The sequence below is a fragment of the Scyliorhinus torazame genome, chromosome X, assembly GCF_047496885.1.
Source record: "Scyliorhinus torazame isolate Kashiwa2021f chromosome X, sScyTor2.1, whole genome shotgun sequence".
In the NCBI taxonomy this organism is placed as follows: Eukaryota; Metazoa; Chordata; class Chondrichthyes; order Carcharhiniformes; family Scyliorhinidae; genus Scyliorhinus; species Scyliorhinus torazame.
The window spans coordinates 41,064,492-41,090,794 of record NC_092738.1 but is presented as its reverse complement, the minus strand read 5'-3'; the positions used below and the strand labels follow the sequence as shown (position 1 = coordinate 41,090,794).

The 26,303-nt window shown below is 45.4% G+C and overlaps 1 protein-coding gene across 4 annotated transcripts in view; it reads left to right on the top strand.

The window, feature by feature from the left end:
• LOC140405356 (rho guanine nucleotide exchange factor 25-like) overlaps nucleotides 1–26,303 on the top strand; it is a 298,640-nt gene that overhangs the window by 186,584 nt on the left and 85,753 nt on the right. For all 4 annotated transcript variants that reach the window (XM_072493666.1, XM_072493667.1, XM_072493665.1 and 1 more), the window contains exon 3: nucleotides 12,464–12,603. In XM_072493666.1, coding sequence (XP_072349767.1) covers nucleotides 12,464–12,603 — 140 coding nt within the window. The remainder of the gene's footprint in view (nucleotides 1–12,463; nucleotides 12,604–26,303) is intronic.

Here is a 26,303-nt window from a genome sequence, read left to right as displayed (position 1 = left end):
CCACTGCCGTGAAGTTTGCAGTGGAAGGCGCGGAAAGTCCCGTCCTCCTTTTTTTTCGCCAGCTAGCCAATCTACAAAGCACCCCCTTCACTAAAAGCTTTTATTTTCCACAATAACCTTCGATTTGGCACATTGACAAATTCCTTCTGGAAATCCAAGTACAGTATATGATGGGATGGGAACCAGAGCTATGGATCAGAGGATAGGGTCGCTGCTGAACAGGCAGAAATAGTATGCAGCAAGTCTGAGAAAGGATAGACAGTTAATGGGGCAAAGTTGCACTCCGTGGAATGGGTTAAAATGTGTCTATTTCAATGCAAGGAGTGTCAGGAATAAGGGAGATGAACTTAGAGCATGGATCAATACTTGGAACTACGATGTTGTGGCCATTACGGAGACATGGATTTCACAGGGGCAGGAATGGTTGTTAGGTGTTCCGGGGTTTAGATATTTTCAGAAGAATAGGGAGGGAGGTAAAAGAGGAGGGGGAGTGGCACTGTTAATTAGGGAGTGCACCACAGCTGCAGAAAAGGAGGTAGTTGAGGAAGGTTTGTCTACTGAGTCCGTATGGGTGGAAGTCAGAAACAAGAACATAGAACATTACAACGCAGTGCAGGCCCTTCGGCCCTCGATGTTGCACCGACCTGTGAAACCACTCTAAAGCCCATCTACACTATTCCCTTATCGCCCATATGTCTATCCAATGACCATTTGAATGCCCTTAGTGTTGGCGGGTCCACTACTGTTGCAGGCAGGGCATTCCACGCCCTTACTACTCTCTGAGTAAAGAATCTACCTATGACATCTGTCCTATATCTATCTCCCCTCAATTTAAAGCTATGTCCCCTCGTGCCGGACATCACCATCCGAGGAAAAAGGCTCTCACTGTCCACCCTATCCAATCCTCTGATCATCTTGTATGTCTCAATTAAGTCACCTCTTAACCTTCTTCTCTCTAACGAAAACAGCCTCAAGTCCCTCAGCATTCCCTCATAAGATCTTCCCTCCATACCAGGCAACATTCTGGTAAATCTCCTCTGCACCCTTTCCAATGCTTCCACAGGATGCAGAGCTGGGCTGAGAAGTGGCAGATGGAGTTCAACCTTGATGAATGTGAAGTGATTCATTTTGGAAGGTCGAATTTGAATGCTGAATACAGGGTTAAAGGCAGGAATCTTGGAAGTGTGGAGGAACAGAGGGATCTTGGGGTCCATGTACATAGATCCCTCAAAGTTGCCGCCCAGGTTGATAGGGTTGTTAAGAAGGTGTATGGTGTGTTGGCTTTCATTAACAGGGGGATTGAGTTTAGGAGCCGCGAGGTTTTGCTGCAGCTTTATAAAACCCTGGTTAGACCACACTTGGAATATTGTGTCCAGTTCTGGTCACCTCATTATAGGAAGGATGTGGATGCTTTGGAGAGGGTACAGAGGAGATTTACCAGGAGGCTGCCTGGACTGGAGGGCAGGTCTTACGAAGAAAGGTTGAGGGAGCTAGGGCTTTTCTCACTGGAGCGAAGAAGGCAGAGAGGTGACTTGATAGAGGTGTACAAGGTGATGAGAGGCATGGATAGAGTGGATAGCCAGAGACTTTTCCCCAGGGTGGAAATGGCTGTCACGAGGGGACATAATTTTAAGGTGATTGGAGGAAGGTATAGGGGAGATGTCAGAGGTTCTTTACACAGAGAGTGGTGGGTGTGTGGAATGCTCGGCCAGCAGAGGGGGTGGAGTCAGAGTCATTAGGGACATTTAACTGACTCCTATACAGGCACATGGACAGCAGTAAATTGAAGGGGTGTAGGTTAGGTTGATCTTAGATTAGGATAAATGGTTGGCACAACATTGTGTGCTGTACTGTGCTGTACTGTGCTGTACTGTGCTGTACTGTGCTGCACTGTGCTGTACTGTGCTGTACTGGGCTGTACTGGGCTGTACTGGGCTGTACTGTGCTGTACTGTGCTGTACTGGGCTGTACTGGGCTGTACTGTGCTGTACTGTGCTGTACTGTGCTGTACTGTGCTGTACTGTGCTGTACTGTGCTGTACTGGGCTGTACTGGGCTGTACTGGGCTGTACTGTGCTGTACTGGGCTGTACTGGGCTGTACTGGGCTGTACTGGGCTGTACTGGGCTGTACTGGGCTGTACTGGGCTGTACTGGGCTGTACTGGGCTGTACTTTGCTGTACTGGGCTGTACTGGGCTGTACTGGGCTTTACTGTGCTGTACTGGGCTGTACTGGGCTGTACTGGGCTGGACCGTTCTATGTTCAATGTAGTGCATCTACAGGTTCCCCTTTATCTACAATGCAGAGATCCCCAGTAAATAGGTTACACATTTTTCCCTTTCACAAAACCATGCTAACTCTTTCCGATTACCTTGACTTTCTCTTAAGTGCCCAACTATAACCTTCCCACGACAGACGCATTGCATATACGTTCTGAAGCTAAGTAAAAAGAGAGAACTTTTCATTGACATAAGAGTGAAGAATGTTTTGGTGTCCTGTTGTAACGTCGTGAAAAGTTGTAATCAGTTGTTGCAAAGCAAGTGCCCACAAATGTGAATTAAATAAATGACACCCCTACTCTTCAAATGGGATGTGTTTTAGATCCTGAGAGGAGTTTCAGAATAACATCTATAATAATGTTCTGGGCGAGGTGTTTTCAGAACCCCAAAATGTGTCATGGAGTTCAACCAACCTCCCCCTTTAATGGATTTGTTGCTTTTCCGAGCACACGGCTTGTTCCCTAGGTGTGGGATTATAATTATGGACACGTGGGTTTTTAAACACAAAACACTGTTTATTCCATGAACTCAACTTAACATCTTAAATAAACATTGGATCTCTTAACACCCCTTACTTCAAAGATAACTCAGAAAATATTGCAACAGTAAATAATTCATAAAAATGGTCCTTCAAACTTCCAAGAGACTTAACACCTTTAAACAGAATCACATCAGGTTAAAGGCTTCACTATTATAAGTTTAAATCACCCAAATGATCCAGAGATGGCCTTTCATGGCAGATATCCAGTTCACTGCAAAACACAGACACACACCCAGCTCTCTTCAAAACTGAAACTGCAAAACTAAACTGCAAAATCAAACTGCAAAATGGCTGAACTGAGCAGAGCTCCACCCACTCTCTGACATCGCTGTTTTCTTAAAGGTACATTGCTTCCACATCCATTTCTTAAAGGCACTCTTGCAGAACACCTCCCCCCAAGAAAACAAAATAAACCATCAACTTCAGGATGGTTTCATTTTTCACTTTTGCACCATCAACTAAGAAATGTGCACAGTAAATATACCTTTTCATTTTTAAAAAAAACAACACACTCAAACAGGTATAATAATATCGTCCATTTTTCTTTGTTCTTCTTCCTCCAACCGAAAACCTCCTCAATTGACAGTCTCTTTGAACAAAGTCTCTGCACGATCCATCCATTCCTCTATTCCTCAGCATTTCTCTTTAGAATCAGATACTTTAGTTCAATCTGACCACAGAGTCCCTTACAATTCTCCAATACAGGAACATTGGTTACCACAGCTGTCAGGCAGTCAAATGTCTGTTGAAAGTCCGCAGTCCATTGAAATTTTTTATGTTTCTTCAGCAATTCCATCAGTGGAGTCATCACGCCACAAAACCTTTGCACAACTGTTCGATCAAAGCCATTCATGCGAAGAAATCGCATTATTTCCCTTTGTCTTGAGGATAACGGAAACTCCGCAAGGAAAGTGATTCGGGCTTCTCCAAATTCACTTTCGGCTAGGTTCATCACCAAACCCGCCTCCTAAAGTCGAACGAAGAACTCCATTCGATGTTTTAAATGTTCTTTCCATGTCTGGAAGTTGGAAATAAAAGCAGATTGTCCCACATTCTCAATGCAATCCTTCAAACATGGGATAGGATAAGAGTCCGTTCTTGTAACTGCATTCACCTTTCTATAGTCCACACACAACCGTTGGGTACTGTCTGGTTTAGGTACCATCACTATGGGTGAGCTCCATTGGCTGCAACCCACTTCAATTATGCCATTCTTCAGCATACTCTCAATCTCTCTGTTCACCTGTGCCAATTTTAAAGGATTAAGTCTATATGGATGTTGTTTGATAGGAACAGCATTTCCCACATCTACATCATGTATAGCCATTTTAGTACTTCCCAGTTTATCTCTACAAACTTGCCCATGTGATATCAATAACTCTTTCAGGTCATTTCGTTTTTCCTCTGGAAGGTAACTTAACAATTCATCCCAATTTTTAAAAACATCCTCATTTTCCAATTTAATTTGAGGTATGTCAAATTCACAGTCATCTGGATTTGGTTCTTCACTTTGAGTTAGAATCATTAAAACCTCCTTTTTCTCTCCTTCCCTTTCAAAGTACCTTTTAAGCATATTCACATGACACACTCGGTGAGTCTTCCTTCTATCTGGTGTTTTTACCACATAATTTACCTCACTTAATTTCCTTTCAATCTGATATGGTCCACAAAACCTAGCTTTTAAAGGCTCCCCTTCCACTGGTAACAATACTAAAACTTTATCCCCACTGGCAAAACTACAAACTTTGGATTTCTTGCCCGCCACCCGTTTCATCACATTTTGTGCAAATTTCAAATGTTGTCTAGCCAATTCACCTGCTCTATTTAATGGTTCCCTAAAATTTGACACACAATCCAATAGTGTAATTTCCGATTTCTCACCCACCAATTTTTCCTTAATCAATTTAAGTGGTCCTCTTACCTCATGACCAAAAATTAGCTCAAAAGGACTAAATTTGGTAGACTCATTAGGTGCATCCCTAATTGCAAACAATACGAATGGGATTCCTTTATCCCAATCCTCTGGATAATCTTGATAATAAGCCCTCAACATTGTCTTTAATGTCTGATGCCACCTTTCTAACGCTCCCTGCGATTCTGGATGGTACGCAGTTGATTTAAATTGTTTTATTCCTAAGGTATCCATAACTTCTTTGAATAACTTTGAAGTAAAATTCGTTCCTTGATCCGATTGAATTTCTGTGGGTCGTCCATATCTGGTCAAAAATTTGAGTAACTCCTCCACAATCCTTTTAGCTGTAATATAACATACTGGAATGGCCTCTGGAAACCTAGTAGACACATCCATTATAGTCAAAAGATATTGATTTCCAATTTTTGTTTTAGGAAGCGATCCTACACAATCAAGTAAGACCCTTATAAAAGGTTCCTCAAATGCTGGAATGTGTATTAAGGGCGCTGGTTTTATCACTGCTTGAAGTTTCCCTATCACTTCACATGTGTGACATGATTGACAAAATTTAATTCCATCTTTATGTAGTCCAGGCCAATAAAAATGTTTCTGGATTTTAGCTTGAGTTTTCCTTATTCCCAAATGACCTCCCACTGGTACCTCATGTACAACTCGCAACACCTCCTTTCTATACCCTACCGGCAATACTACTTGATGAACTTCTGCCCACTTTTCATCCGCCTGCATATGTACAGATCTCCATTTTCTCATCAAGACATAATTTTTACGGTAATAACACTCTGGTATACTCTCAGATTCCTCTTCTGTATATGCTTCCTGATATATCCGTTTTATTTCCACATCTTTCTGTTGTAACTCCGTCAATTTTCCTGAACTAAAAATATCCGCCTCATCCTCCACCTGTTCTTGTTCTTTCTCAATCATTTGATCAAAAATCGTTTCTGATAATTGCACTTCATCTTCACCTTCACTCTTTGATTTCTCCTCTTGTCTTAACCTGTGACTTTGCGACCTTGTTGCTACACAATCCGGAAAAATCCCAGGATATTCGTCCTTCAACACTTCTGTTGACTGATTTTCCATTGGCTTATCAACCACAGTAGGCATCACTCCTACCTGCGATCCAGCTACATCATTAGCCAAGATAAACTGTATTCCTGGACAAGATAGTTTATCTATTACTCCTACTACCACTTCACCACTCTTCACTGGACTTTTCAACTTTACCTTGTATAATGGACACTATTCCTCTCACCCTGAATTCCACATATCACCACCTTTTCTGGCAACATTCTTCCCAAACTACATAATTCCTCATCTCTTACCATTAAAGATTGACTAGCCCCTGTATCTCTTAAAATTGTGACTTCTTTACCTGCTCTTCCTGATCCACATGAGTAAACTTTACCCACACAAGTAAATTCTTTAAAGACATCTGGCACCTTCTTAACAATTGCTTCTTGAACAGGCTGTACAATCATTTGCACCTCCTTCACTTCCCTTGGGCTTTCCTTTGCCACTCTAACAAACCCCACCGTCTTATCCTGTTTTACCACATCAGCCTTCCCAGTGCTTTTCTTCAACCACCAACACTGTGACTTTACATGGCCTAGTTTATTACAGTGAAAACATCTGAAACTTTTCATTTCTTTTCTTTTTCCTCTCTCTCTCTTTCTCTTTCTTGTTCCTCTCTCTCGCTTTCTCTTTCTTTTTCATCTCTCTCTCTTTCTCTTTCTTTTTCCTCTCTCTCACTCTCGTATGCAAGTCACTTTAATTCTTTCTCATGTTCCATTTGTTTAATTTGCAACTGAATTTTTGCCATTTCCAATGAGTCAAACTCTATCTCAGGCAACTTTAAATGCTTAACCACCGCCATAATTACCTCATCTTTTCGCATTTTGTCAGGCAATGTTAACTGCAATGTTCTTGCCAAATCTAACAGTCTGCGTTTCGTTTCTGTGCATAAAGTACTACGTGTAACATTCTCCACCCCAAAAAACTTCTGAGCCTCTGAAAGAGCCATTGTTCACAACACTCTCCCCACTTAAACTAAAATACCTCACCGGAACAGCAACAATCCTTCACTGTCTTGAAGTTCACAAAAGCCAATCCAATAGATAGACTTTTAACCCGGACGAGCCCCCAATTGTTATGGGTGAGGCGTTTTCAGAACCCCAAAATGTATCATGGAGTTCAACCAACCTCCCCCTCTAATGTATTTGTTGCTTTTCCCTAGGTGTGGGATTACAATTGTGGACACGTGGGTTTTTAAACATAAAACACTGTTTGGATTGGATTTGTTTATTGTCACGTGTACCGAGGTACAGTGAAAAGTATTTTTCTGCGAGCAGCTCAACAGATCATTAAATACATGGGAAGAAAAGGGAATAAAAGAAAATACATAATAGGGCAACACAACATATACAATGTAACTACATAAGCACTGGCATCGGATGAAGCAGACAGGGTGTAGTGTTAATGAAGTCAGTCCATAAGAGGGTCATTTAGGAGTCTGGTGACAGTGGGGAAGAAGCTGTTTTTGAGTCTGTTCATGCGTGTTCTCAGACTTCTGTATCTCCTGCCCGATGGAAGAAGTTGGAAGAGTGAGTAAGCCGGGTGAGAGGGGTCTTTGATTATGCTGCTCGCTTTCCCCAGGCAGTGGGAGGTGTAGATGGAGTCAATGGATGGGAGGCAGGTTCGTGTGATGGACTGGGCGGTGTTCACGACTCTCTGAAGTTTCTTGCGGCCCTGGGCCGAGCAGTTGCCATACCAGGCTGTGATGCAGCCCGATAGGATGCTTTCTATGGTGGTGTTTATGCCATGAACTCGACTTAACATCTTATATAAACATTGGATCTCTTTACACCCCTTACTTCAAAGATAACTCAGAAAATATTGCAACAAAAAATAATTCCTTAAAATGTTCCTTCAAACTTCCAAGAGACTTAACACCTTTAAACAAAATCACATCAGGTTAAAGGCTTCACTATTATAAGTTTAAATCACCCAAATGATCCAGTGATAGTCTTTCATGGGAGAGATCCAGCTCACAGCAAAACACACACCCAGCTCTCTTCAAAATTGGAACTGCAAAACTAAACTGCAAAATGTCTGAACTGAGCTGAGCTCCACCCACTCTCTGACACCACTGTTTTCTTAAAGGTGCATTGCTTACACATCCATTTCTTAAAGGCACTCTTGCATGACAATAATAATAATAATCTTTTAAAAAATAAATTTAGAGTAACCAATTATTATTTTTTCCAATTAAGGGGCAATTTAGCGTGGCCAATCCACCTACCCTGCACATCTTTGGGTTGTGGGGGCGAAACCCACCAAAACACGGGGAGAATGTGCAAACTCCACACGGACAGTGATCCAGGACCGGGATTCATACCTGGGTCCTCAGCGCCGTGAGGCAGCAGTGCTAACCACTGTGCCACATGCCGCCCCTTAATAATAATAATCTTTATTGCCCCAAGTAGGCTTACATTAACACTGCAATGAAGTTACTGGGAAAATCCCCTCGTCGCCACATTCCGGCGTCTGTTCGGGTCACAGAGGGAGAATTCAGAATGTCCAATTCACCCAACAGCACGTCTTTGGACTTTGGGAGGAAACCGGAGCACCCGGAGGAAACCCACGCAGACACGGGGAGAACGTGCAGACTCCGCACAGACAATGACCCAGCGGGGAATCGAACCTGGGACCCTGGAGCTGTGAAGTAACTGTGCTAACCACTGTGCTACCGTACCGTGCCTCCTCTGAAAGACGGCACCTCTGGCAAATGCAGTACTCCCTCGGTCCTGGGAGATTTTGTGCTTGAGTCTTTGAAGTGGTTCTGACTCCTGAGACAGGAGTATGGCCACAGAGTCAAGGCTGATACCTAGTACTCTCTCATGATATTGCTATGAGTCCTTTATTTCTCAGGACATTATTACCCAAAATTAAGTGGGAGGCCCCTGCTCTGTGCCATATCAGTGAGGATATAAACCTGGCATCCATAGAACCCTGTTTAAAAACAAAGTTACTTGCCAACAAAGTGCATACAAGTCTAACCATTAGCATAACTGTCCAAGAAACAAATCTATACAGGCTGCTTAACTGTCGCTTCGAGAGAGCGCCTTCAAGCACTCAGCCCATTAAAAAGACGCTAATATTGAGAGAGGCTAATGGGACAAAATGCCTCCATTGTAAAAGTTATAAATGATTGAAGAGAGGTTGAAAGGATGTATTTAGAGTCCAAACCTGACCGGAGAGTCCAGGAATGTGCTTGTCCTTGCATTTCTGAACAGGTAATTCCTAAGCTTAAGCAAAGGTCTGAGGCCAGCCATTTTAGCTGCATTATCGAACCCGAACGCATTTGTCTAATCAAATCAGAACAATGTTGGCAAGCACTCAACAGATCTGGCAGCATATGTGGAGAGAAAAACAGAGTTAATGTTTCAGGCCTCTGTCCTTTTGTCAGAACTGGAAGAATTTAGAGATTTAACTTTTTAAACGAGTACAGAAGTGGGGGAAGGGCGGGTGAGGGGAGGAATGAACAACAGGGAAGAGGGAAACCAGGGGCTGGTTTAGCACAGTGGGCTAAATAGCTGGCTTTTAAAGCAGACCAAGGCAGGCCAGCAGCACGGTTCGATTCCCGTACCAGCCTCCCCGAACAGGCGCCGGAATGTGGCGACTAGGGGCTTTTCACAGTAACTTCATTGGAGTCTACTCGTGACAATAAGCGATTTTCATTTCATTTTCATTTCATCTGTGATCGTGTGGAAGGGAGGAGAAAGTAAATGACAATAGCGTGACAGTGCAAGTTAAAAAGGGGTGATAATGAGACTAGAAACAAATGATGGGTCTGGAGGAGGTGTGAATGGCAACAGCAGGAGCATTGACAATGGCTGCTGTCCCAGAGAAGATGGGGGCAGTGGTTGGCGGCACGGTAGCACAGTGGTTAGCACTGTGGCTTCACAGTGCCTGGGTCCCAGGTTCGATTCCCGGATTGGGTCACTGTCTGTGCGGAGTCTGCACGTTCTCCCCGTGTCTGCGTGGGTTTCCTCCGGGTGCTCCGGTTTCCTCCCACAAGTCCCGAAAGACGTGCTGTTTGGTGAATTGGACATTCTGAATTCTCCCTCTGTGACCCGAACAGGCGCCGGAATGTGGCGACTAGGGGCTTTTCACAGTAACTTCATTGCAGTGTTAATGTAAGCCTACTGGTGACACTAAAGCTTATTATTTATTGAGACTCTGTTGAGTCTGCAATTGGAACTCTAATGGAAAATGGGATGCTCTTCTTCTTGTACAATGCACTGTTAAATCTCCATTAAAATAAGAATATCCATGTTGAGTCATGTTCCCACTTGTTAATGGGGATGAGAAAAATATCAGCCATGATTGAATGGCGGAGCAGACTCGATGGGCCGAGTGGCCTAATTCTGCTCTAATGTCTTATGGTCTTATGGACTCTCTCGATAAATATCAGGGCTGTGAACTCTCCAGACTTGTGAGGCTTTAGGAATTGTGGTGATGTGCATCACTGTGGGTACATGGGGGGTTAATGTAAATACATGTACGCTAGCTTGACACTAGAGGGAGCAGCAGAGACATCACACACACACACTCAACCGATAGATAGGACACGACCAATGGACATTCACGATACACAAGGAGGTGACACGACCACAGGGGGGCATTACACCAACCCATATGTAAAGGACACCACACACATGATCTGCCTCTTTCCAGTGGAGACAGTCAGTGAGTACAGACACAGGGTTGATTCAATATTACACCCACCACGTGGATTGCAGCAACTGGTTAGTCAGCCTGGGTAGCTATAGTAGGATTAGCAGTAGTGTCGAACCCGAGTAATAGAAGTGTAAATAGTTTAATAAACGTGTTGAAGTTATCTCCACGTCTGAACCTTCCGTTGTCAAGTGCACCACAAGGAAGCCACTTATGTTACACCGAGAACATAACAAATCAGGAATTAATGATTAATCTCTCAGTCACGTCTGTCAAGGAACCTGATTTAAAAATTCATTATGAGGGCACAATTTTCTGACTTTTCTTCGAGGTGCTGGCTCAGGCGAGGGGTGTGGTGTGCAGCTCGCCGGCTGCGCAGTCAGCTCTTCCCGACATATTGTCCGGCACTTGGAGTAGAACAGTCCTCTCTCCGTGCCCTCTTCACCATTTCCAGAGAAAGGGCGCCCTCATTGGCGGTACAAAAACAGGAAGAGTGGCATCATGGTTTACCAGGGGCTGTTTAGCACAGGGCAAAATCGCTGGCTTCTAAAGCAGACCAAGGCAGGCCAGCAGCACGGTTCAATTCCCGTAACAGCCTCCCCGAACAGGCGCCGGAATGTGGCGACTAGGGGCTTTTCACAGTAACTTCATTGAAGTCTACTCGTGACAATAAGCGATTTTCATTTCATTTTCATTTCATCTGTGATCGTGTGGAAGGGAGGAGAAAGTAAATGACAATAGCGTGACAGTGCAAGTTAAAAAGGGGTGATAATGAGACTAGAAACAAATGATGGTCTGGAGGAGGTGTGAATGGCAACAGCAGGAGCATTGACAATGGCTGCTGTCCCATAGAAGATGGGAGCAGTGGTTGGCGGCACGGTAGCACAGTGGTTAGCACTGTGGCTTCACAGCCTGGTCAAGGAGCTAAAGTTGGGAGAGCTGTCTCACAGACTAGTCAAGGAGCTAAAGTTGGGAGAGCTGTCTCACAGACTAGTCAAGGAGCTAAAGTGGGAGAGCTTCTCACAGACTAGTCAAGGAGCTAAAGTTGGGAGAGCTTCTCACAGACTAGTCAAGGAGCTAAAGTTGGGAGAGCTGTCTCACAGACTAGTCAAGGAGCTAAAGTGGGAGAGTTTCTCACAGACTAGTCAAGGAGCCTGCGAATTAGATGATAATGTATTCAAATGAGGTTTCCAAACTTCCTGGGAAGGATCATCGTTCGGTCATTGGCTGGGGGAGGGGGGGCCACAAGATGGCACTGGCAAGATTCGTGTGTTTTGACTTTCGCGGGATTTTGTGACCGTGTCGTCATTTGCAAATGGGGGCACAAAGAAGCACAACACTGGTCACTGTCCTGCCGCGTGGCGTTCTAGAACCAGGACTGGAACTGTACCAGTTTGGTCGCTATCCAAACTTTGGGCGGGTATTCTCATCGTCTCTGTTTGTGAATGAAATTGGGAGATATCTGTGCTCGTCCAATTCTCACCCCTTGCTCATCCTCAATCACTCCCCCATTGGCTGCCATGCCTTCGGTTCCCTGGGCCTCAAGGTCTAGGTTCACTCCCTGAGTCTCTTCAGCTCTCGAACTCGCTTTCCCGCTTTAGGAGCCTATCCCTTTGACCAACCTTTTGTCACGCTACTGTAATATGTCCTTCTGTTGAATTTTGCATTTTAAGTCTCTTGTGGAGCACCTTTGGACATTTTATTACGCTAAAGGCTTTATATAAGGTTTAGCACACTGGGCTAAATCGCTGGCTTTGAAAGCAGACCAAGGCAAGCCAGCAGCACGGGTTCAATTCCCGTAACAGCCTCCCCGAACAGGCGCCGGAATGTGGCGAATAGGGGCTTTTCACAGTAACTTCATTGAAGCCTACTCGTGACAATAAGCGATTTTCATTTCATTTCATTCATATTATTGTTGTCGGAGGACGGAGCTGGAATATAAGTAATGCTTTCACGCCTTTGTATCTCCTAGGTGCAGACTCCAATCACCCTTCTCTCTGACCAGGAAGGTACCATGGGTTCATTGACCTGTCCCCCAAATGGATTTCCGCGGCAATCAATCACATCAATAGACACCGAGGAAGAAAAGAGGAGTGCCTTAGAAAAGAGTATGTAAGTGACTAACCTCAGCAAGAAGGTTGATCTGTCTTTCATATATTTCCATTGAAACCATTGAGGGTGGGGTGTAACATTCAGAAAATCCGCTTGGTGGTAAACTGGCAGAGGGGCTGCCCGTTTTGCACCTTTGGCTTCAGTAGAAGGTCAAATGAGCTGTCGACCCCATCCCATCAGCCTCCTGTTGGAGGGGGGGGGGGGTTACATAAATGTCATAGAATTTACAGTGCAGAAGGAGGGCATTCGGCCCCTGGAGTCTGCACCGGCTCTTGGAAAGAACACCCTACCCAAGGTCAACACCCCCACCCTATCCCCATAACCCAGTAACCCCACCCAACACCAAGGGCAATTTTGGACACTAAGGGACAATTTAACATGGCCAATCCACCTAACCTGCACATCTTTGGACACTAAGGGCAATTTATCATGGCCAATCCACCTAACCTGCACATCTTTGGACACTAAGGGACAATTTATCATGGCCAATCCACCTAACCTGCACATCTTTGGACACTAAGGGACAATTTAGCATGGCCAATCCACCTAACCTGCACATCTTTGGACACTAAGGGACAATTTATCATGGCCAACCCACCTAACCTGCACATCTTTGGACACTAAGGGACAATTTAACATGGCCAATCCACCTAACCTGTACATCTTTGGACACTAAGGGACAATTTAACATGGCCAATCCACATAACCTGCACATCTTTGGACACTAAGGGACAATTTATCATGGCCAATCCACCTAACCTGCACATCTTTGGACACTGAGAGACAATTTAACATGGCCAATCCACCTAACCTGCACATCTTTGGATACTAAGGGACAATTTAACATGGCCAATCCACCTAACCTGCACATCTTTGGCTACTAAGGGACAATTTATCATGGCCAATCCACCTAACCTGCACATCTTTGGACACTAAGGGACAATTTAGCATGGCCAATCCACCTAACCTGCACATCTTTGGACACTAAGGGACAATTTAACACGGCCAATCCACCTAACCTGCACATCTTTAGATACTAAGGGACAATTTAACATGGCCAATCCACCTAACCTGCACATCTTTGGACACTAAGGGACAATTTAACATGGCCAATCCACCTAACCTGCACATCTTTGGATACTAAGGGACAATTTATTATGCCCAATCCAACTAACCTGCACAATTTTGGACACTAAGGGACAATTTAACATGGTCAATCCACCTAACCTGAACATCTTTGGATACGAAGGGACAATTTAACATGGCCAATCCACCTAACCTGCACATCTTTGGATACTAAGGGACAATTTATCATGGCCAATCCACCTAACCTGCACATCTTTGGATACTAAGGGACAATTTATCATGGCCAATCCACCTAACCTGCACATCTTTGGATACTAAGGGACAATTTATCATGGCCAATCCATCTAACCTGCACATCTTTGGACACTAAGGGGCAATTTAACATGGCCAATCCACCTAACCTGCACATCTTTGGACACTAAGGGACAATTTATCATGGCCAATCCGCCTAACCTGCACATCTTTGGACACTAAGGGACAATTTATCATGGCCAATCCGCCTAACCTGCACATCTTTGGACACTAAGGGACAATTTAACACGGCCAATCCACCTAACCTGCACATCTTTGGACACTAAGGGACAATTTAACACGGCCAATCCACCTAACCTGCACATCTTTGGACACTAAGGGACAATTTAACATGGCCAATCCACCTTACCTGCACATCTTTGGACACTAAGGGACAATGTATCATGGCCAATCCACCTAACCTGCACAACTTTGGACACTGAGAGACAATTTAACATGGCCAATCCACCTAACCTGCACATCTTTGGATACTAAGGGACAATTTAACATGGCCAATCCACCTAACCTGCACATCTTTGGATACTAAGGGACAATTTATCATGGCCAATCCACCTAACCTGCACATCTTTGGACACTAAGGGACAATTTAGCATGGCCAATCCACCTAACCTGCACATCTTTGGACACTAAGGGACAATTTAACACGGCCAATCCACCTAACCTGCACATCTTTAGATACTAAGGGACAATTTAACATGGCCAATCCACCTAACCTGCACATCTTTGGACACTAAGGGACAATTTAACATGGCCAATCCACCTAACCTGCACATCTTTGGATACTAAGGGACAATTTATTATGCCCAATCCAACTAACCTGCTCATCTTTGGACACTAAGGGACAATTTAACATGACCAATCCACCTAACCTGTACATCTTTGGATACTAAGGGACAATGTATCATGGCCAATCCACCTAACCTGCTCATCTTTGGACACTAAGGGACAATTTAACACGGCCAATCCACCTAACCTGCACATCTTTAGATACTAAGGGACAATTTAACATGGCCAATCCACCTAACCTGCACATCTTTGGACACTAAGGGACAATTTAACATGGCCAATCCACCTAACCTGCACATCTTTGGATACTAAGGGACAATTTATTATGCCCAATCCAACTAACCTGCTCATCTTTGGACACTAAGGGACAATTTAACATGACCAATCCACCTAACCTGTACATCTTTGGATACTAAGGGACAATGTATCATGGCCAATCCACCTAACCTGCTCATCTTTGGACACTAAGGGACAATTTAACACGGCCAATCCACCTAACCTGCACATCTTTGAACTGTGGGAGGAAACCGGAGCACCCGGAGGAAACCCACGCACACACGGGGAGAACGTGCAGACTCCGCACAGACAGTGACCCAAGCCGGAATCAAACCTGGGACCCTGGAGCTGTGAAGCAATTGTGCTAACCACTATGCTACCGTTTAATTGATGCCACCCCACCCCCCTTTGAATTCATGCAAGATCTAGAAATACCTCAAGCCAGATACATTCAAGAACAAGCAGAGAAGCCTTCCAATGGAGGCCTCTTGAGACGTGTACAGAAAATCTGGACTGACACTCCTGTGCCGTCGTGAGGGAGCGCTGCACTGTCAGAGATGCCACCAGAGATTCCCTGCTCGCCCTCTGACGTGGCGATAGCATGGTGCTATTTGAAGAGCATTCTCCCTGGCCATTCATTACCCCTCAACCAGCTTCACGAAAATAGATGATCCTGGTCATTATCACATTGCTGTTTGTGGGATCTTGCTGTGCGCACATTGGTGTTTTGTGCGTGACGACGGCAACATTGCTTCAGAAAGGACTTCGCTGGCTGTAAGGCACTGTGCGACGTCCTGAGGTTGCAAAAGGTGCTGTGCAGATTCAAAGCCTTTCTTTACAGCGCTCTGCATAATGAGGATGAAACATGTTGGGTGATTGCTATAGTGACTGGTTCGACCCTGTGCCTCCACAGGATCTTTAAGTAACTTTGACAGGGCTGCATTGGCCTCAGTTTTAACCTTCAGTATTTTCCATTTCTTGAATGTGTTCAATGTTGAGGTTTACTGAAGCATTATTGAAATTATGCTTTCTGATTGGTCGGTAATTTCACAGCTTATTTCCCATGTATAAAAATGCTGAATTCTAATTTAAATTCATGCAATGAATGATTTGAAATTAGGACTCTCACTAATAGTGCCCATTTAACAATGACCAGACATGTACAAATAGATAGGATAGATGCGGGCAGGTTGTTTCCACTGGCGGGTGAAAGCAGAACTAGGGGGCATAGCCTCAAAATAAGGGGAAGTAGATTTAGGACTGAGTTTAGGAGGAACTTCTTCACCCAAAGGGTTGTGAATCTATGGAATTCCTTGCCCAGTGAAGCAGTAGAGGCTCCTTCATTAAATGTTTTTAAGATAAAGATAGATAGTTTTTTGAAGAATAAAGGGATTAAGGGTTATGGTGTTCGGGCCGGAAAGTGGAGCTGAGTCCACAAAGGATCAGCCATGATCTCATTGAATGGTGGAGCAGGCTCAAGGGGCCAGATTACATAAAATTTACATAGAATTTAGTGCAGAAGGAGGCCATTCAGCCCATCGAGCCTGCACCAGCCCTTGGAAAGAGCACCCCCATTTTAAGCCCAGAACTCCGCCTCATACCCATAACCCAGCAACCCCACCCAACCCCTTTGGACACTATGGGCAATTGATCATGTCCAATCCACCTAACAGCACATCTTTCGGGACTTGTGGGAGGAAACCGGAGCACCCGGAGGAAACCCACACAGACACGGGGAGAGCGTGCAGGTTCCCCCATGACAGTGACCCAAACCGGGATTCGAACCTGGGACCCTGACTTTGGAAGCAACTGTGCTAGCCACTGTGCTACTGTGCCACCCAGATGGCCTACTCCTGCTCCTAGGTCTTCAGCAGAATTCTCCAAGAGCAGGATCCTCCGTTTCGCCGGCAACGCACCCACGCCCGTGGATTTCCCGATGGCGCAGGTGCCCACAATGGGAAACCCCAATGGCCGGCTGCCGGAATGGAAAATCCCGCTGCGCGTGCCGCGCAGGAAAACGTGGCTGGCGGACCGGAGAATCCCGCCCCATTTGTTCTACCCACCTTCGTTTCATAACCCTCAACACCCTTGCCTCATACAAATCTATCAATCTGTTTTGGACTCACTGCCCCGCGCCAGTCTCAACACCTTTTTGGGGGAGTGAGTTCCAGAATTCCTCTACCCTCTGTGTAAGGGATTCTTCCTGACACCACCCTCTGAATGGCCTGGCTCGAATATTATGGTTATGCCTCCCTTTGTTCAGGACTCTTCCCCACCCCCCCCACCAGAGGAAAATACTTCATCTCTACCTGCCCTGTCAATTCCTGTAATCATCTTAAACAATTTGAACATCCCTTAATCTTCTTTAGGCTTGAGGAAAACGAGTCCTGTCTGAGCAATAAAAGCAGAAACATCTGGATTAACTCAGCAGGTCTGGCAGCATCTGTGGAGAGAGAAACCAAGTTAATGTTTCGAATCTGTTATGGGCGAGGCGTTTTCAGAACCCCAAAATGCATCATGGAGTTCAACCAACCTCTCCCTTTAATGTATTTGTTGCTTTTCCGAGCACATGGCTTTTTCCCTAGGTGTGGGATTACAATTATGGACACGTGGGTTTTTAAACACAAAACACTGTTTATTCCATGAACTCAACTTAACATCTTAAATAAACATTGGATCTCTTAACACCCCTTACTTCAAAGATAACTCAGAAAATATTGCAACAGTAAATAATTCCTTAAAATGGTCCTTCAAACTTCCAAGAGACTTAACACCTTTAAACAGTATCACATCAGGTTAAAGGCTTCACTATTATCAGTTTAAATCACCCAAATGATCCAGTCATAGTCTTTCATGGGAGAGATCCAGCTCACAGCAAAACACACACACCCAGCTCTCTTCAAAACTGAAATAAGTAACACAAAAAACACCTCAATGATGTTACCAGAACTGAGAGAAAAAATTGAACTGCAAAGGATAATTTTGCTGGAAAAGAGAAGGCCAAGAGATGACCTGATTGAGGTATTTCCCCCATCAAACCCTTTCACAACTGCAGACATCGAGATGTTTTCACTTGTGGGGGTGTCCAAAACTAGGGTTTCCAACTCTTAAACCTTAACTCCAAGACTCCAGAGAAATATAAAACAGTAACTATCATGTGTTATGGGCGAGGCGTTTTCAGAACCCCAAAATGTATCATGGAGTTCAACCAATCTCTCCCTTTAATGTATTTGTTACTTTTCCGAGCACATGGCTTGTTCCCTAGGTGTGGGATTACAATTATGGACACGTGGGTTTTTAAACACAAAACACTGTTTATTCCAGGAACTCAACTAAACATCTTAAATAAACATTGGATCTCTTAACACCCCTTACTTCAAAGATAACTCAGAAAATATTGCAACAGTAAATAATTCCTTAAAATGTTCCTTCAAACTTCCAAGAGACTTAACACTTTTAAACAGAATCACATCAGGTTAAAGGCTTTACTTTAAATCACCCAAATGATCCAGAGATAGTCTTTTATGGCAGAGATCCAGCTCACAGCAAAACAGAGACACACACCCAGCTCTCTTCAAAACTTGCTGCTCTCTGGAAACACACAGACCCACACACTGCTTTTTAAACTGAAACTAAAAACCATCCTGCAAAGTGGCTGACTTGCGCTTAGCCCCACCCACTCTCTGACATCACTGTTTTCTCAAAGGTACATTGCTTAAACATCCAGTTCTTAAAGGTACTCTCACATGACAAGTCCGTGTGGGTCTTCTTCAGAGCTGAAAGGGGTAGAAATCTGATTGATTATATAGTTGTGGGGGGGGGGGGGGGGTGGAGTAGGTAGGGCAGAATAGGAAGTCAGGGATAGGTTGGAGGTAAAGAGAGATTGACAAAGGACATGTGACAAAGGGAGTGTTAATGGTAGCATGAAGCATCAAGAAGCTGCTGATAGTGGCATAAAGGTAAGGTAGGAGAATTTGTTACAAAGAGAACAAAGCTCATTGATCAGTGAAAGCAAAACTGAAGATCGAGTGAATTGAATTGACTGAAGACTGACGTCCGTGTCTGCGTGGGTTACCTCCGGGTGCTCCGGTTTCCTCCCACAGTCCAAAGATGTGCAGGTTAGGTGAATTGTGTACCCGAACAGGCGCCGGTGTGTGGCGACTCGGGGATATTCACAGTAACTTCATTGCACTGTTAAAGTAAGCCTACTTGTGACAATAGTAAAAATTATTAAGTTCCCCACCCAGAGTACATTCTGCGCCCTCGTCACCCTCAGTGCTTCCTCCAAGTGGTGTTCAACATGGAGGATTACTGATTCACCAGCTGATGGTGGCCGGTACGTGGTAATCAGCAGGAGGTTTCCTTGCCCATGTTTAACCTGAAGCCAGGAGACATCCTGGGGTCCAGAGTGGATGATGACGACTCCCAGGGCGACTCCCTCCCGGCTGGAACCACTGTGCTGCCCGCCAGCTCTGCTGGGTCTGTCCTGCCGGTGAGATAGGATATATCAAGGAATGATGACAGTGGTGTCTGGGACATTATCTGTAAGGTATGATTGTGTGAGTGTGACTATGTCAGGCTGTTGCTTTACTAGTCTGTGAGACAGTTCTCCCAACTTTAGCTCCTTGACTAGTCTGTGCGAAGCTCTCCCAACTTTAGCTCCTTGACCAGTCTGAGAGAAGCTCTCCCAACTTTAGCTCCTTGACTAGTCTGTGAGAAGCTCTCCCAACTTTAGCTCCTTGACCAGTCTGTGAGACAGCTCTCCCAACTTTAGCTCCTTGACTAGTCTGTGAGAAGCTCTCCCAACTTTAGCTCCTTGACTAGTCTGTGAGAAGCTCTCCCAACTTTAGCTCCTTGACTAGTCTGTGAGAAGCTCTCCCAAGTTTAGCTCCTTGACTAGTCTGTGCGAAGCTCTCCCAACTTTAGCTCCTTGACTAGTCTGAGAGAAGCTCTCCCAACTTTAGCTCCTTGACTAGTCTGAGAGAAGCTCTCCCAACTTTAGCTCCTCGATTAGTCTGTGAGAAGCTCTCCCGACTTTAGCTCCTTGACTTGTCTGTGAGAAGCTCTCCCAACTTTAGCTCCTTGACTAGTCTGTGAGACAGTTCTCCCAACTTTAGCTCCTTGACCAGTCAGTGAGAAGCTCTACCAACATTAGCTCCTTGACTAGTCTGTGAGAAGCTCTCCCAACTTTAGCTCCTTGACTAGTCTGTGAGACAGCTCTCCCAACGTTAGCTCCTTGACTAGTCTGTGAGAAGCTCTCCCAACTTTAGCTCCTTGACTAGTCTGTGAGAAGCTCTCCCAACTTTAGCTCCTTGACCAGTCTGTGAGAAGCTCTCCCAACTTTAGCTCCTTGACCAGTCTGTGCGACAGCTCTCCCAACTTTAGCTCCTTGACTAGTCTGTGAGAAGCTCTCCCAATTTTAGCTCCTTGACTAGTCTGTGAGAAGCTCTCCCAACTTTAGCTCCTTGACTAGTCTGTGAGAAGCTCTCCCAACTTTAGCTCCTTGACTAGTCTGTGAGAAGCTCTCCCAACTTTAGCTCCTTGACTAGTCTGTGAGAAGCTCTCCCAACTTTAGCTCCTTGACTAGTCTGTGAGAAGCTCTCCCAAGTTTAGCTCCTTGACTAGTCTGTGCGAAGCTCTCCCAACTTTAGCTCCTTGACTAGTCTGAGAGAAGCTCTCCCAACTTTAGCTCCTTGACTAGTCTGAGAGAAGCTCTCCCAACTTTAGCTCCTCGATTAGTCTGTGAGAAGCTCTCCCGACTTTAGCTCCTTGACTTGTCTGTGAGAAGCTCTCCCAACTTTAGCTCCTTGACTAGTCTGTGAGACAGTTCTCCCAACTTTAGCTCCTTGACCAGTCAGTGAGAAGCTCTACCAACATTAGCTCCTTGACTAGTCTGTGAGAAGCTCTCCCAACTTTAGCTCCTTGACTAGTCTGTGAGACAGCTCTCCCAACGTTAGCTCCTTGACTAGTCTGTGAGAAGCTCTCCCAACTTTAGCTCCTTGACTAGTCTGTGAGAAGCTCTCCCAACTTTAGCTCCTTGACCAGTCTGTGAGAAGCTCTCCCAACTTTAGCTCCTTGACCAGTCTGTGCGACAGCTCTCCCAACTTTAGCTCCTTGACTAGTCTGTGAGAAGCTCTCCCAATTTTAGCTCCTTGACTAGTCTGTGAGAAGCTCTCCCAACTTTAGCTCCTTGACTAGTCTGTGAGAAGCTCTCCCAACTTTAGCTCCTTGACTAGTCTGTGAGAAGCTCTCCCAACTTTAGCTCCTTGACTAGTCTGTGAGAAACTCTCCCAACTTTAGCTCCTTGACTAGTCTGTGAGAAGCTCTCCCAACTTTAGCCCCTTGATTAGTCTGTTAGAAGTTCTCCCAACTTTAGCTCCTTGACTAGTCTGTGAGAAGCTCTCCCAACTTTAGCTCCTTGACTAGTCTGTGAGAAGCTCTCCCAACTTTAGCTCCTTGACACGTCTGTGAGAAGCTCTCCCAACTTTAGCTCCTTGACTAGTCTGTGAGAAGCTCTCCCAACTTTAGCTCCTTGACTAGTCTGTGAGAAGCTCTCCCAACTTTAGCTCCTTGACTAGTCTGTGAGAAGCTCTCCCAACTTTAGCTCCTTGACTAGTCTGTGAGAAGCTCTCCCAAGTTTAGCTCCTTGTCTAGTCTGTGCGAAGCTCTCCCAACTTTAGCTCCTTGACTAGTCTGAGAGAAGCTCTCCCAACTTTAGCTCCTTGACTAGTCTGAGAGAAGCTCTCCCAACTTTAGCTCCTCGATTAGTCTGTGAGAAGCTCTCCCGACTTTAGCTCCTTGACTTGTCTGTGAGAAGCTCTCCCAACTTTAGCTCCTTGACTAGTCTGTGAGACAGTTCTCCCAACTTTAGCTCCTTGACCAGTCAGTGAGAAGCTCTACCAACATTAGCTCCTTGACTAGTCTGTGAGAAGCTCTCCCAACTTTAGCTCCTTGACTAGTCTGTGAGACAGCTCTCCCAACGTTAGCTCCTTGACTAGTCTGTGAGAAGCTCTCCCAACTTTAGCTCCTTGACTAGTCTGTGAGAAGCTCTCCCAACTTTAGCTCCTTGACCAGTCTGTGAGAAGCTCTCCCAACTTTAGCTCCTTGACCAGTCTGTGCGACAGCTCTCCCAACTTTAGCTCCTTGACTAGTCTGTGAGAAGCTCTCCCAATTTTAGCTCCTTGACTAGTCTGTGAGAAGCTCTCCCAACTTTAGCTCCTTGACTAGTCTGTGAGAAGCTCTCCCAACTTTAGCTCCTTGACTAGTCTGTGACAAGCTCTCCCAACTTTAGCTCCTTGACTAGTCTGTGAGAAGCTCTCCCAACTTTAGCTCCTTGACTAGTCTGTGAGAAGCTCTCCCAACTTTAGCCCCTTGATTAGTCTGTTAGAAGTTCTCCCAACTTTAGCTCCTTGACTAGTCTGTGAGAAGCTCTCCCAACTTTAGCTCCTTGACTAGTCTGTGAGAAGCTCTCCCAACTTTAGCTCCTTGACACGTCTGTGAGAAGCTCTCCCAACTTTAGCTCCTTGACTAGTCTGTGAGAAGCTCTCCCAACTTTAGCTCCTTGACTAGTCTGTGAGAAGCTCTCCCAACTTTAGCTCCTTGACTAGTCTGTGAGAAGCTCTCCCAACTTTAGCTCCTTGACCAGTCTGTGAGAAGCTCTCCCAACTTTAGCTCCTTGACCAGTCTGTGAGAAGCTCTCCCAACTTTAGCTCCTTGACTAGTCTGTGAGAAGCTCTCCCAACTTTAGCTCCTTGACTAGTCTGTGAGAAACTCTCCCAACTTTAGCTCCTTGACTAGTCTGTGAGACAGCTCTCCCAACTTTAGCTCCTCATTAGAGCGGAGAAGGATGAGGGGCGACTTGATAGAGGTTTATAAGATGATCAGGGGAATAGATAGAGTAGACAGTCAGAGACTTTTTCCCCGGGTGGAACACACCATTACAAGGGGACATAAATTTAAGGTGAAAGGTGGAAGATATAGGAGGGATATCAGAGGTAGGTTCTTTACCCAGAGAGTAGTGGGGGCATGGAATGCACTGCCTGTGGAAGTGGTTGAGTCGGAAACATTAGGGACCTTCAAGCAGCTGTTGGATAGGTACATGGATTACGGGAAAATGATATAGTGTAGATTTATTTGTTCTTAAGGGCAGCACGGTAGCATTGTGGATAGCACAATTGCTTCACAGATCCATGGTCCCAGGTTCGATTCCAGCTTGGGTCATTGTCTGTGCGGAGTCTGCACGTCCTCCCCGTGTGTGCGTGGGTTTCCTCCGGGTGCTCCGGTTTCCTCCCACAGTCCAAAGATGTGCAGGTTAGGTGGATTGGCCATGATAAATTGCCCTTAATGTCCAAATTGCCCTTGGTGTTGGGTGGAGGTGTTGAGTTTGGGTAGGGTGCTCTTTCCAAGAGCTAGTGCAGACTCAAAGGGCCGAATGGCCTCCTTCTGCACTGTAAATTCAATGATAATCTATGATTAATCTAGGACAAAGGTTCGGCACAACATCGTGTGCCGAAGGGCCTGTTCTGTGCTGTATTTTCTATGTTCTATGTTCTATGTCCTCGACTAGTCTGTGAGAAGCTCTCCCAACTTTAGCTCCTTGACTAGTCTGTGAGACAGCTCTCCCAACTTTAGCTCCTTGACTAGTCTGTGAGAAGCTCTCCCAACTTTAGCTCCTTGACTAGTCTGTGAGAAGCTCTCCCAACTTTAGCTCCTTGACTAGTCTGTGAGAAGCTCTCCCAACTTTAGCTCCTTGACCAGTCTGTGAGAAGCTCTCCCAACTTTAGCTCCTTGACTAGTCTGTGAGAAGCTCTCCCAACTTTAGCTCCTTGACTCGTCTGTGAGACAGTTCTCCCAACTTTAGCTCCTTGACTAGTCTGTGAGAAGTTCTCCCAACTTTAGCTCCTTGACTAGTCTGTGAGAAGCTCTCCCAACTTTAGCTCCTTGACTAGTCTGTGAGACAGTTCTCCCAACTTTAGCTCCTTGACTAGTCTGTGAGACAGTTCTCCCAACTTTAGCTCCTTGACTAGTCTGTGAGAAGCTCTCCCAACTTTAGCTCCTTGACTAGTCTGTGAGAAGCTCTCCCAACTTTAGCTCCTTGACCTGTCTGTGAGAAGCTCTCCCACCTTTAGCTCCTTGACTAGTGTGTGAGAAGCTCTCCCAACTTTAGCTCCTTGACCAGTCTGTGAGACAGCTCTCCCAACTTTAGCTCCTCGACTAGTCTGTGAGAAGCTCTCCCAACTTTAGCTCCTTGACCAGTCTGTGAGACAGCTCTTCCAACTTTAGCTCCTTGACTAGTCTGTGAGAAGCTCTCCCAACTTTAGCTCCTTGACTAGTCTGTGAGAAGCTCTCCCAACTTTAGCTCCTTGACTAGTCTGTGAGAAGCTCTCTCAACTTTAGCTCCTTGACTAGTCTGTGAGAAGCTCTCCCAACTTTAGCTCCTTGACTAGTCTGTGAGAAGCTCTCCCAACTTTAGCTCCTTGACTAGTCTGTGAGAAGCTCTCTCAACTTTAGCTCCTTGACTAGTCTGTGAGAAGCTCTCCCAACTTTAGCTCCTTGACCAGTCTGTGAGAAGCTCTCCCAACTTTAGCTCCTTGACTAGTCTGTGAGAAGCTCTCCCAACCTTAGCTCTTTGACCAGTCTGTGAGAAGCTCTCCCAACTTTAGCTCCTTGACTAGTCTGTGAGAAGCTCTCCCAACTTTAGCTCCTTGACTAGTCTGTGAGAAGCTCTCCCAACTTTAGCTCCTTGAATAGTCTGTGAGAAGCTCTCCCAACTTTAGCTCCTTGACCAGTCTGTGAGAAGCTCTCCCAACTTTTGATCCTTGATGAGTCTGTGAGAAGCTCTCCCAACTTTAGCTCCTTGACCAGTCTGTGAGAAGCTCTCCCGACTTTAGCTCCTTGACTAGTCTGTGAGACAGTTCTCCCAACCTTAGCTCCTTGACTAGTCTGTGAGAAGATCTCCCAACTTTATTCCTTGACTAGTCTGTGAGAAGCTCTCCCAACTTTAGCTCCTTGACCAGTCTGTGAGACAGCTCTCCCAACATTAGCTCCTTGACTAGTCTGTGAGACAGCTCTCCCAACTTTAGCTCCTTGACTCGTCTGTGAGAAGCTCTCCCAACTTTAGCTCCTTGACCAGTCTGTGAGACAGTTCTCCCAACTTTAGCTCCTTGACCAGTCTGTGAGAAGCTCTCCCAACTTTAGCTCCTTGACTAGTCTGTGAGAAGCTCTCCCAACTTTAGGTCCTTGACTGGTCTGTGAGAAGCTCTCCCAACTTTAGCTCCTTGACTAGTCTGTGAGAAGCTCTCCCAACTTTAGCTCCTTGACTAGTCTGTGAGAAGCTCTCCCAACTTTAGCTCCTTGACTAGTCTGTGAGAAGTTCTCCCAACTTTAGCTCCTTGACTAGTCTGTGAGAAGCTCTCCCAACTTTAGCTCCTTGACTAGTCTGTGAGAAGCTCTCCCAACTTTAGCTCCTTGACTAGTCTGTGAGAAGCTCTCCCAACTTTAGCTCCTTGACTAGTCTGTGAGAAGCTCTCCCAACTTTAGCTCCTTGACTAGTCTGTGAGAAGCTCTCCCAACTTTAGCTCCTTGACCAGTCTGTGAGACAGCTCTCCCAACTTTAGCTCCTTGACTAGTCTGTGAGAAGCTCTCCCAACTTTAGCTCCTTGACCAGTCTGTGAGAAGCTCTCCCAACTTTAGCTCCTTGACCAGTCTGTGAGAAGCTCTCCCAACTTTAGCTCCTTGACTAGTCTGTGAGAAGCTCTCCCAACTTTAGCTCCTTGACTAGTCTGTGAGAAGCTCTTCCAACTTTAGCTCCTTGACTAGTCTGTGAGAAGCTCTCCCAACTTTAGCTCCTTGACTAGTCTGTGAGAAGCTCTCCCAACTTTAGCTCCTTGACTAGTCTGTGAGAAGCTCTCCCAGCTTTAGCTCCTTGTCTAGTCTGTGAGAAGCTCTCCCAACTTTAGGTCCTTGATTAGTCTGTGAGAAGCTCTCCCAACTTTAGCTCCTTGACTAGTCTGTGAGACAGCTCTCCCAACTTTAGCTCTTTGACTAGTCTGTGAGACAGCTCTCCCAACTTTAGCTCCTTGACTAGTCTGTGAGACAGCTCTCCCAACTTTAGCTCTTTGACTAGTCTGTGAGACAGCTCTCCCAACTTTAGCTCTTTGACTAGTCTGTGAGAAGCTGTCCCAACTTTAGCTCTTTGACTAGTCTGTGAGAAGCTCTCCCACCTTTAGCTCCTTGACCAG